The following is a 13,412-nucleotide window of genomic DNA, read 5'->3' on the forward strand; positions in this document are numbered from 1 at the left end:
CGGGAGCATATGGAATCCCTTCATGTCATCACTGTTGGACAGTAAGAGATACCAGCAGCGGTGCACGAAGGTGGCGATATTTCATATAAATAACACTTATTTTGTTACGAAATCAGCTTCCTTCTCTGAGATTTTTAAATGTCCCAGACAACCCCTTTAAAGGGACACTGACAGGCCTTCTGACAGCCGCGTCCCAACTGCTGGATCCTTAGACACGCCCATCTCATTAGTATTCACTTAGCGCAATGTGATCCCGGCGAGCGAGGGTGCCGGGCGCATGCGCAGGATCTCCGAATGTCGGGGACAGGAAAATACCGCCCAGCGCAGTGAATACTAATGAGATGGGCGTGTCTAAGGATCCGGCAGTTGGGACGCGGCTGGGCGCAAATGCAGCACAAAGAACGCCCCTTGGGCAGAAAGGACAGGTGATTATAAAGATTATTTTTAACGTTTTACAATGCGCACAGGGATAATACTTATATGAATTGGAAACTTATTATAAGACCTAGGGGGGCATATAAAGAGCTAATTATCCTCAGAAGGCCTGACAGTGTCCCTTTAATGACTGATCAGGCTAACCAGTTTTATATTGCTCACAGTTTTGTAAATATTTATTATATATTTTCATGGGACGACACATTGATACAATGTAAAGTAGTCAGTGTACAGCTTGTATAACAGTGTAAATTTTGTGTGCCCTCAAAATAACTCAACACACAGCCATTAATGTCTAAACCGCTGGCAACAAAAGTGAGTATACCCCTAAGTGAAAATGGCCAATACAATACAGAAGTGATTAGGGATAGACTGGGAACTTAAAGGGGTTATCCAACCCCTATAATGCCCCCTCTAAAGCATGGGCCCCTTGGATTATACTAACCTGCTCCCCGTCACTAGTGTCGCTTCTGATGCCTGCACGGTTGCCAAATTTTTTCTGGGGGACAAGCCTCCTTAGTGTCACCCGCAAAGCTTGTCCTGGTCATGGCCTGCTATTAACTCCCCCCCCCCCCCCCGGCTCCAGCAGTGGCCGTGCAGGCATCAGAAGCAATGCGGATGCTGGAGAGCAAGGTAACTACAACCTCTGTCCAGGCATTAGAGGGGGCATTATACGGGTTGGATAATCCCTTTAAAGTGGCCCTGGAAAAAAAGTAAAAATGGCCCCATGTTGTAGGGGGTTGCAAATTGACAGAAGGCAGGGTCAACACAGGTAGGAGGGGCCAGCAATACCGGAGTGCAGCACAAAATACTGCCACCCCACCGCAGCATTCAACCCTATCACTGTCCTAAGGACAGCACTACAGTTGAATGCAGGAGGGCACTTTCTTCTGCTAGTCAGGTGCATGAGTGCCAGATGCTCCTAGCATTAATTAATGCTCAGAGCGTCAGATCAGTAGGTACCAGATCGGCGGTCGTGAAGAGGGCTTGGGCAGCCCCCTGAGCATCATCCCACTGAGAAATTTCCCTGTAGAGTCTATGGCCAGTCCGCCCCTGGAACTGATTATTATAGTCCTGTTGATAAATAACTTCATAGCAGGTAGTCAACATTGATTGTAAAAGTCTAATCCAATGCTTCCCAATCAAGGTTCTCCAGAACACAGCAACAAGACCCATCACTTTTACAATAGGGAAGGCAGACTGATTTCCACCTGCTCAAAGATGCTGTCCAAAGCAGTAAACATATCTAAGCCAAATAATAGCACTGGACAAGAACTATAGAAGCTTTACCGGCCTCTTTACTAAGCTTCTAGGAGGCAGGAATAACATGAGGGGTTACCCAGGGGTGGAAACATTTTTCAGGGTTCCTATTGGGTAATAAGGTTGGGAAACAATTGACCCTAATACTTGGCAAATCACACTGCTGTTGGGGGTGCAGACACTGGGGTTAATGTATATAAGGCGCAAAGAACCCTTTGTATCACAAAAGATCATAACAAATCTACAGTACTGGAAATGACACATTATAAGTGGGGACCCTGACGAAGATTTTTCACCTTAGGCCAAGAGCTTTAGGGTACACCTCTGTCAGGCATACTTCTATATGATCAGTACAGCAGGGGTTCTGCTGTTTACTGTTGAACTTCCTATAAAAAAAAGAGGAGGTACATGAAAAATACTCCTTCATGCTGAAACAAACCTATGTGTGATATCAAGTGTTGAGCATGATATTTACTGATATGTGACCTGATTCTCTTTTCTCACAATGGCCCAAAATATCAGACCTTCTATGACTATGGTCAGCTTTATTTCCCAGACACCATGAAATAACGCTGCGCAAACATTGAATATATAAATTGAAAATTTTACTAATATTATATTCACTATATGAATATGAGGAACTTAGCAAATATACTTTGATCAAAATAATTTGTGTCCATCCACCACGGCAAGGAGACCTCTTTTTGGTGGAAGCCTACTCTATAATGACTCTTCGGAAAGGAGACCTCTTTTAGGTGGAAGCCTACTCTATAAGGACTCTTCAGAAAGGAGACCTCTTTTAGGTGGGACCCTACTCTATAATGACTCTTCGGAAAGGAGACCTCTTTTAGGTGGAAGCCTACTCTATAAGGACTCTTCAGAAAGGAGACCTCTTTTAGGTGGGACCCTACTCTATAATGACTCCTCTCTGTGCCAACAGGCCTTCATGGAAATAGTCTTCAGTTATATACCACACCGATTAAAAAATAATTATTTTTCCCTCAGCCCTAAAGTAACACATTTGAAGAGTCTCTCGATATAGTTGGATAATTAGGTATTGAGTTCACGCTGTTTCCATCAGGACCAAACTGTGGTGCTCCATACTCCCTGGATATGCATCTCCACTATAGTAAAAGCCTCAAGGACTGTAAGAGTTCAATACTGTAGAACCACTACAGGTCATGGGTGGACTGGGAGGGACTGAGATATTGCTCCTGACTCATGGCATGGCAGCCATTTATACTCTCCAGATTTATGGACCTGTGGACTTTAAGTGAGTTCCATTGAATTGAATAATACAAGGCTGATATAAGATGCTAGTCATTTGGATAAAATCCTCCAAAACAAGTTTGTTGTAGAAAGAGCACAGACAGGCGTTCAAGGCTCCTGGACTGCTGACTTATCGCCTCTAAAGTGGATGGGTCTACTCTGTGCACATGTAATACACTTTTATCGTAGGTTTTATCTCTACTGACTGCAAAACACACATTCGGCACCGTTCCTAAAACTTTCTAAAGAAGTGTGTGACACTAAATGGCCCCCTCCCATCACAAATCTGCCTGCTTTCTTACAGAAGACCACACTGTGTCATGTAGATATCTGCAGTTACTGATCTAATCAAACATTTCACTTGGTGCAGTTTGTTATTTCTTAACTGTATTTTCCATCAGGTCAGCAGATTTTGAAGTACAAGAAAGAGAAAAAAAATCCACAGATCAAACATGTTCTCCACCCGAGGCGCAGACAAGCCCGATTCTCAGCGGCTCAGTCTGTGGGCACAGGCAGATACCCTGTAACCATTTCCTTTCTGGAGCAAACCGACCTAGAAACACTGATATAAGCACAATGACAACTGCAAGATGTTTCCCTTTAATCTCACAGTCCTGATCTTTAATCATTTATGATGGAATTTATTATCACAGAACCAGAAATAACATCTTAAAGCAGACCGATCACCTCTGATGACATGTTCCTTTTCAGAACTACCTACATTCCTCATAAACGGATATTTCTGCAGCATGTTTCTTCTAACTGGATGTTGGGCCCTTCCTCTATTATTCCCACTACAGTGCATGAACTGGTAGTTACTGGTCGAGGGCAGCATTGGGACAGTGCACTGACACACTAACACCAAGTTGCCAGTTCATTCACACATTTTCTAGTAGGAATAACAGAGGAACGATACAAGATACAGTTATAAGACACTGTTATTGAGTGTGGAATGCAATCATTTACTAAAACAGACACGTCATGAGTGGTGACTGGTCCTTTTGAAGTACATCCACTGTGTGTGTATATGACGCCCAATACAGTACAGGGTAATGTAGGATTTTCCATCATATAGGATCTATTATTATATACACATGGTTGGTTCATTACGTCGTACTGTTTACTGTGCTGGAAGCAAAACGCCATTGATTATTACCTTATGTTCATCAGATCTCTACTGTAGGGATCAGACTGAAAGTTGAAGCCATATTGTAGTGAGGATGAAGCAACAGTGCGGCCCCATCACACACCCACTGTGGGCATCCAGCCATGTGTTACACTGTCAACTTCCTCTGCTGCTTGCCTCAAAGAAACAGACAGAACTTGATGCTCTATGTCAGATCTAGGGCTGCTGCTGCCGTCTGGACTTCAGCCCACTCCCTGAAATGTTAAGAGGAACCATACTCTGCCTTGTGTTCCTTATGCCCAGTATAATGCCCCCACTGGTATATATGGCCAGTAATCTGCTCACTGGGCTGTAGTGACCATATAGAACATAACACAAGTGTACTATGCGCTCTGCCAGGCCAGTGCTTTGCTCTTCTGGTAGCTAGGGTCCACCACCAGAGGATCCTCCAGTCGACCCAGGTTCTGATAATGGGCCCCAATGATCCAGGAGAAAGAAGAAAAAAAACATTTAGCGCCGATCACTTGCTACTAGGGTCTATTTCTTGGATTCAAAACCTATTAGACTTTATTGATGATATGGAAGTTGGGCCCTAAGAATTATTTTCTGTGGTGGGGCCAAGGAACCTAAGTCCAACCTAGGGTCCACACTCACCTGTTGGCTATGCCCACCTCTTTTCTCCCTCTCTACGCTATGTTCAATGTTCTGCCCCTTATACCAGTGATGCCCAGTCTTCTCCTTTCCCAGCTCCATGCCACTGCCAGGACCCATGCTTTCCTCCATTTCTAAACTACCTTGCACTCGGCCTCTTTTGTCTGCTCTGCCCTTAATCTCTGTTGGGTCCAACCTCTCGCATTTAGGGGTAGAGACCACAGGGGTCCTCTGTAGTGGCGTACATAGAGAAGTGAGGGCCCCATAGCAAGGATCAAGCCAGGCCGCCCACACCTTTCAATTACCCTTCGGTCATTTTTTCCACTGCCTCATTTGCGAAAAGTTTTTCCTTTTAGTGGGTAGAGTCCTGACCAAGTTTTCACCCCCAGTAGGAGAAGGGATGATTCCAACTTGGCCCCCACTTGCCCTGGGCCCCATAGCAGTAGCATGGTCTGCCGCTATGGTAGTTACGCCCCTGGTCCTACGTTTACCAACCTCAGCAGTCATTTGATGTAAAGGTGGCATGCTATTAGATGGAGGACCAGAAGAGGATTCTTTGGTGGCCCAGAGTAGTATGCATGAAGATGCCACACTATGTCCTGAAGATGCCACACTATGTCCTGAAGATGCCAGCTGATACTGGCTAACTAAGTCATTTAAGTCTATATTCATCTCACTCTAGTCCCATACACACGACCGTAACCATTTTACGGTCCAGAAACCGCAGATCCGCAAAACACTGATACCAGCTGTGTGCGTTCCGCATTTCCCAGTTCTGCATGTGCCTCCCCATGTTAAAAATGTCTATATTTGTCCAGACAGCGGACAAGAATAGGACATGTTCTATCTTTTTTGTAGGATGGCGGAACACCCATATGGATGCAGAAAGCACATGCTGTGCTTTCTCCATAATAAATGAGTCCGAGTCCAATCTACCAAAAAATGCAGATCACATGCCGACCAAAAATACAGCCCTATGCATGTGGCCTCATACACAGTGTAGACGGGTTTGTAATCTGCAGTGTGGTCATTGCATGGAGGTGGATGGGGTCAAGCATGGTTCCACATGGATCCTGCAGTGAGCTGTGTCCATACATAGGACCTGCTGCTATATACAGCGTAGGAAGGACCAGGGCTGAGGTCAGAACTTCATGTCCAGTACTCCCAGTATACATGGTGTGTATATAGTATACTCCCAGTATACATCTATGTGTGTGCTGGACTGTGTCGCCCAAGACTGTGTCCGCTAATGTTCTGGGGCAGCTGAAGAGAACTAATACTGGAATAAAGGGGGCCCCTTCCTGTCCGTGGCCGGTAATAGGGGCGCTGGTGAGGTGGCAGCACCAGGGTGCCCGATGCCCAGCTGTGGCCTCTCTTACCTTGATGGTCCCGTCCATGGGCAGCAGAATGCAGAAGAGGCCAGTGATGTCCCGCTCATTGACCCGGCTACACGGCGCCCCAGCCCCGCTGTGTCCTCTGCCCGTCTGGCTGTGCCTCCCCTGACACTCTTCACCGGATGAAAGCTTTTTTGGTCATTTTGGGAAGTGAAGTCACTGCCTGCGCATCTACATCATATACAGACAGGATATATGCGCCCGGAGATAAGGCCACTCACATCAGCAGCATTGTCCCCGCTGCTCCTTCCTGAGGACCCCCCACCCCCACCCCCAACTCTACAACTACAGGGAAGAAACTTGTGTGTGATCCCTCCAGCACCCTGCACCCTGTGTGGGATCCCTCCAGCACCCTGCACCCTGTGTGTGATCCCTTCAGCACCCTGCACCCTGTGTGGGATCCCTCCAGCACCCTGCACCCTGTGTGGGATCCCTCCAGCACCCTGTGTGTGATCCCTCCAGCACCCTGTGTGTGATCCCTCCAGCACCCTGCACCCTGTGTGTGATGCCTCCAGCACCCTGCACCCTGTGTGTGATGCCTCCAGCACCCTGTGTGTGATCCCTCCAGCACCCTGCACCCTGTGTGTGATGCCTCCAGCACCCTGCACCCTGTGTGTGATGCCTCCAGCACCCTGTGTGTGATCCCTCCAGCACCCTGCACCCTGTGTGTGATCCCTACAGCACCCTGCACCCTGTGTGTGATCCCTCCAGCACCCTGTGTGTGATCCCTCCAGCACCCTGTGTGTAATCCCTCCAGCACCCTGCACCCTGTGTGTGATTCCTCCAGCACCCTGTGTGTGATCCCTCCAGAACCCTGTGTGTGATCCCTCCAGCACCCTGTGTGTGATCCCTCCAGAACCCTGCGTGTGATCCCTCCAGCACCCTTTGTGTGTCTCCCTGATCTCTACATGCAGTGGGGGGCACACTTGGCAGGACACCTTCCGGCCATCGGTCTGTCACTACTTCTCACCGACCTTTCTGTGCTCCACTAGTTTCTTCAGATGCATTATATCTGTGCGGCCACAGTCCAGTGTAATCCACAATGTTAGATCCAACAGGGGTGAGATGAGGGTCCTCCAGGATCAGGGAACAAGATGAGTATCTTCCAAGATCAGAGTACAATGTGATAGTCTTCCAGGATCTGGGAACTAGGTGAAGATCCTCTATAATCAAGGGACTAGGTGAGGGTCTTCCAGGATCAGGGATCAAGGTGAGAGTCCTCTAGAATCAGGAGACAAGGTGAGGGTCTTCCAGGATTAGAGAACAAGGTGAGGGTCCTCTAGAATCAGGAGACTAGGTGAGGGTCTTCCAGGATTAGAGAACAAGGTGAGGGTCCTCTAGAATCAGGAGACTAGGTGAGGGTCTTCCAGGATTAGAGAACAAGGCGAGGGTCCTCTAGAATTAGGAGACTAGGTGAGGGTCTTCAGGATCAGGAGAATAGGTGAGGATCCCCTAGAATCAGAACTAGGTGATGGTCTTCCAGGATCAGGGGACTAGGAGAGGGATCTCCAGGATCAGAGGACAAGTTGAAGGCTCTCTAGGATCAGGGAAGTAGGTGAGGGTTCTGCAGGACCAGAGGACTAGGTAAAGGTTCTCTAGGATTAGGGAAGTAGGTGAGGGTCTTCCAGGTTCAGGTATAGGGTGACAGGTTAAGCGTCCTCCGGGATCAGGGCATCAAGTACCCATTTGTCAGGGGGTCTGGGTCCCTCTCACGTTGCTTCTTTCTTGTCTGCCTCAAATTAACCTCATCAATTCTAGTGCAATTTCCAGCGCAGCTGCGGGGCAAGGGGTGCGGGGGCTCTAGTCGCTGTAGGTAAGGGAGGGAGGGTCTGTCTCCATCCATGTAGACTGGAGGAGGAGGGAGATGGAAAGGGGACTCACAGCCCCCTCCTTCTGTCTGCTCCACAATCCAGGGGTCTGCATCCAGGTCCCCAGAGTCCACCACATCTGGATGCTGCTTGCGGGGTCATTTCTCCCCTTGCCTGGGGCCACTAGAGCATCTACTCCTTCGAATCAAAGCCAATTAACCCTTCAGCAGCTTGGGAAAGTTTTTAAGAAATCAGAAAATGCACAGCTCCGAATTCCTACAAGTGTCCGTGTCGGTGCGCTCACAGAGCAGCGGAGCTCGTTGCAGTGTGTCAGCTCACTGCAGCCATACTCTGTGATGGAAGGCCGCTCTAGATGGGATAGATTAGGTTAGAATTTACTATAAGTCCCACCCTACAGAATATACAGACACATACAGGGACTCGTACACACAGAGCTTCTTATATTAGAGTGTCCCGCATAGGTGCGGTATATACTAGCCTTCTTCCCCTCCCTGCCCGGGCTCCGATCTCTGGTCCTCACCCCATAGACTGATAAATGAGGAGAGATGACCCTGTTATCACTCAGTAGCAGCCCCCCACCCCATATTTGTCCCTTACACAGGGGGGGGGGGGGGGGGGGGCTCCTATTGCCCCTTGTAAGGGGCTCAGTGAGAGGGCCGCCTATTGCCCCTTGTAAGGGGCTCACAGTAAGGGGGCTCCTATTGCCCCTTGTTAGGGGCTCACAGTGAGGGGGCCGCCTATTGCCCCCTGTAAGGGGATCACAGTGAAGGGGCCGCCTATTGTCCCTTGTAAGGGGCTCACAGTGAGGGGGCTCCTATTGTCCCTTGTAAGGGGCTCACAGTGAGGGGGCTCCTATTGCCCCTTGTAAGGGGCTCACAGTGAGGGGGCCGCCTATTGCCCCCTGTAAGGGGCTCACAGTGAGGGGGCTGCCTACTGCCCCCTGTAAGGGGCTCACAGTGAGGGGGCCGCCTATTGCCACTTGTAAGGGGCTCACAGTGAGGGGGCCACCTATTGCCCCTTGTAAGGGGCTCATAGTGAGGGCACCGCCTATTGCCCCTTGTAAGGGGCTCACAGTGAGGGCGCCGCCTATTGTCCCTTGTAAGGGGCTCACAGTGAGGGGGCCGCCTATTGCCCCTTGTAAGGGACTCATAGTGAGGGGGCCGCTTATTGCCCCTTGTAAGGGGCTCATAGTGAGGGGGCCGCCTATTGCCCTTGTAAGGGGCTCATAGTGAGGGGGCCGCCTATTGTCCCTTGTAAGGGGCTCACAGTCAGGGGGCCGCCTATTGCCCTTGTAAGGGTCTCATAGTGAGGGGGCCGCCTATTGCCCCTTGTAAGGGGCTCACAGTGAGGGCGCCGCCTATTGCCCCTTGTAAGGGGCTCATAGTGAGGGGGCCGCCTATTGTCCCTTGTAAGGGGCTCACAGTGAGGGCGCCGCCTATTGCCCCTTGTAAGGGGCTCACAGTGAGGGCGCCGCCTATTGCCCCTTGTAAGGGGCTCACAGTGAGGGCGCCGCCTATTGCCCCTTGTAAGGGGCTCACAGTGAGGGCACCGCCTATTGCCCCTTGTAAGGGGCGCACTATGGACAGCCCCGGCTTCATGTGCAGATATTTGGCCGCTGGCTCGGGGCCATAATTAAACTGCGATTTATTTTTATTGAAAATAGTGAAATGTCCCTGGAGCTTGTAAATGGCGCGGCTCACGGGTCACTGATGCGCCTGAATGGATGCTGTGAAGTCCTTGCTGCGGGTCTGCTTCCAATTTACCCTAGAATTCCTGCCCCTCCACCAGACCGGGGGCGATCCAGGGAGGATTAACCCTTCAGTAACCCTGTGAATGAATCCAGCATCCCTCTCTTCTGACTCTTGGCCACATCTGTCCTCCTTCTTCACCTATTCCAGTCCTGCAGATCTCTGGATGGAAGTCGCTGTCTGATAAGAGAAATATGGAGGAGCCCCCATTTTACAGAACCCCATGTCACCCTCAGATTTCAGGATAAGGAGACATAGTGAATATTAATAAGTGTGACCTGTACACAGTGGGGCCACTGCCCTAAGGAGCAACAGGGTTAGGTTTTTAGATGCAGTTTTTGAAGCCAGATTCTGGAGGAAAAGGGTTGTCAGGAGGGTTCCTGTTCTTCACACCCCACAGCAGGGACTGGCCATAGACCCTACACTGGGAGCATCAAGTACTTACTGCATGTACCTGGCTGCGGCCGCAGATGTCCTCCTGAATTCTGAACAGTCGGATACTGCGGCAGGAGGCCGTGGTTCCCTGCCCTGCGGGGACACAGGCTGGAAGAGGCCCTTAGGCTACATTCACACAACAGTCTGCAGAAAATGACAAAACAGTCCATGTTTAAGGCCTCTTGCACACGAACGTTGTGTGCCTGTGGCCGTATTGCGGCTTGCATACGGCGGGTCCGCAATACACGGGCACCGGCCCGTGTGTACTCCACATCACGGATGCAAACCCATTAACTTGAATGGGTCCGCAATCACGGAGATGCTGAACGGAAGCACGGAACGGAAACCCCACGGAAGCACTACGGAGTGCTTCCGTGGCGTTTCTGGCCGTGCCTCCGCACCGCAAAAAAATAGACAGAATCTGCCCCTCCGTGAAAACAGACAAAATAAAACATGTATTTTTTGACATCCGTTATTTACTGGCCGTAAAAAAAAAAAAAAGAAACGGCCTTGTGAATAACTCCATACACTACCAATGTTCTTAAAATGGACATGTGACGACTGGTAAAAAATAAATAAAAAATAAAGATTTTTCACCGTCGCATGAATGCAGCATTAGTCTCGTTCACACGACCGTATGGCTTTTTCAGTGTTTTGCGAGATGTTTTTAACGGATCGGTTTTTCTGTTTTTTGTTTCAGTAGTGTTTCCCGTTCAGTTTTGCCGTATAGCATATACAGTATACAGTAATTACATAGAAAAAATTGGGCTGGGCATAACATTTTTAATAGATGGTTCCACAAAAACGGAACTGATACGGAATTCCGTATGTGTTCAGTTTTTTTTTTTTGCAGACCCACTGACTTAAATGGCTCCGTATACAGACCGTGTACAGAACGCAAAAAAAGTTCACGTCAACGAGCCCGGCACAACAGACAATATTTTTTATTCTGTGGCCACTTGAGGAGCACACTACTGGGGGGACTATTGGGGTCATTACTGTCATTACTGGGGAAGTCCAGGCAGCCTGCTGAAGGTAGGTCATGCTCAGTGCTGTCATCTCCTAAGCTTCCTCCCTCCATATCTTAGGGCTCATGCACATGACTGTATGTATTTTGCGGTCCACAAAAAAACGTATCCGCAAACAATACGGATGACGTCCACGTGCATTCCGTATTTTGCAGAACGGAACAACTGGCCCCTAATAGAACAGTCCTATCCTTGTCTGTAATGCGGACAATAATAGAACATGTTCTACTTTTTTGCGGAACGGAAATACGGACATACGTAAACGGAATGCACACGGAGTAACTTCCGTTTTTTTTTGCAAACCCATTGAAATGAATAGTTCTTAATACGGTCCGCGCAAAAAAACAGAACAGACACAGAAAGAAAATACTTTGGTGTGCATGAGCCCTTAATTTAAGACAATTGGAGGAGGACAGAAGGTGGCAGCTAGTGATGGCCATTACAAAGGCCCAGCTTCTGGGGCGGTATATTGTGCTGCACTGTGGTATCTGGTTCTGCTGGGGCGGTATATTGTGCTGCACTGTGGTATCTGGTTCTGCTGGGGCGGTATATTGTGCTGTACTATGGTATCTGGTTCTGCTGGGGCAGTATATTGTGCTGCACTGTGGTACTTGTTCTGCTGGGGCGGTATATTGTGCTACACTGTGGTATCTGGTTCTGCTGGGGCAGTATATTGTGCTGCACTGTGGTACTTGTTCTGCTGGGGCAGTATATTGTGCTGCACTGTGGTATCTGGTTCTGCTGGGGCGGTATATTCTGCTGCACTGTGGTACTTGTTCTGCTGGGGCAGTATATTGTGCTGCACTGTGGTACTTGTTCTGCTGGGGCAGTATATTGTGCTGCACTGTGGTATCTGGTTCTGCTGGGGCGGTATATTCTGCTGCACTGTGGTACTTGTTCTGCTGGGGCAGTATATTGTGCTACACTGTGGTATCTGGTTCTGCTGGGGCAGTATATTGTGCTGCACTGTGGTACTTGTTCTGCTGGGGCAGCATTTTGTGCTGCACTGTGGTATCTGGTTCTGCTGGGGCAGTATATTGTGCTGCACTGTGGTACTTGTTCTGCTGGGGCAGCATTTTGTGCTGCACTGTGTCATTTGGTTCTGCTAGGATGATATTTTGTGCTGCACTGTGGTATTGCTGACCCTGCCCACTTGTGTTGTCCCCATCTACTCGTGTTGTCCCACCTTCTGTCAGTTTGGACTCAGGGAACAACTTTTAGTTTTTTTTCCAGGGCCCCTTTCAGTTCCCAGTCCACCCCTGCCCCACAGAGTGCCTGCACCCGCACTAAGGCTACTTTCACACTAGCGTACGTCGGTCCGCTCGTGAGCTCCGTTTGAAGGAGCTCACGAGCGGACCCGAACGCAGCCGTCCAGCCCTGATGCAGTCTGAATGGAGCGGATCCGCTCAGACTGCATCAGTCTGGCGGTGTTCAGCCTCCGCTCCGCTCGCCTCCGCACGGACAGGCGGACAGCTGAACGCTGCTTGCAGCGTTCGGGTGTCCGCCTGGCCGTGCGGAGGCGTGCGGATCCGTGCGGATCCGCCCAGACTTACAATGTAAGTCAATGGGGACGGATCAGTTTGAAGATGCCACAATATGGCTCAATCTTCAGGCGGATCCGTCCCCCATTGACTTTACATTGAAAGTCTGGACGGATCCGTACGAGGCTATTTTCACACTTAGCTGTTCTATGCTAAAAATAATGCAGACGGATCCGTTCTGAACGGAGCCTCCGTCTGCATTATTATGATCGGATCCGTTCAGAACGGATCCGCCCGAACGCTAGTGTGAAAGTAGCCTTACCTGATCCCTACCACTGAGTTCCTGGCTCTATTGCTGCCCTGCCAGCTCTGCTGGTCTCCGCAACAACATCCGGTTTGACATCAGGTCTTGTGACCACTACAGCCAATGACTGGCCGCAGCAGTGATGTGTCACCCATGTGTCACTAGGTCAGGACTAGTGTTGAGCGCGAATATTCTAATCGCGAATTTATCGCAAATGTATCGTGAATATATTACATTGCCGATTGCCGCAATCAAGTAAACAATGAGTGGAGATCACGAATTCTCGAATTTGCAAATTTATGGCGAATATTGCGAATTCGAATATTGCCTATGCCGCTCATCACTAGTCAGGACATGTCACCGCTCTGGCCAGTCATTGGCTACTATGGTCATGTGACTCAGCGTCAAACCTGGGACCTTCTGAGCCGGAGTTGCAATAATGGAACCAAAAC

At 49.3% G+C, this 13,412-nt stretch overlaps 1 protein-coding gene across 1 annotated transcript in view; it reads right to left on the bottom strand.

Moving 5' to 3' along the window:
* Positions 1-6,248, bottom strand: part of FLI1 (Fli-1 proto-oncogene, ETS transcription factor) — an 89,215-nt gene extending 82,967 nt beyond the window's left edge. The window contains exon 1 of the mRNA XM_044281766.1: positions 6,121-6,248. Within this exon, the coding sequence (XP_044137701.1) occupies positions 6,121-6,138 (18 nt within the window). The 5' untranslated portion in view covers positions 6,139-6,248. The remainder of the gene's footprint in view (positions 1-6,120) is intronic.
* Positions 6,249-13,412: the final 7,164 nt, after the last annotated feature.

This window comes from Bufo gargarizans, chromosome 2 (assembly GCF_014858855.1).
Source record: "Bufo gargarizans isolate SCDJY-AF-19 chromosome 2, ASM1485885v1, whole genome shotgun sequence".
NCBI classification, from domain to species: domain Eukaryota; kingdom Metazoa; phylum Chordata; class Amphibia; order Anura; family Bufonidae; genus Bufo; species Bufo gargarizans.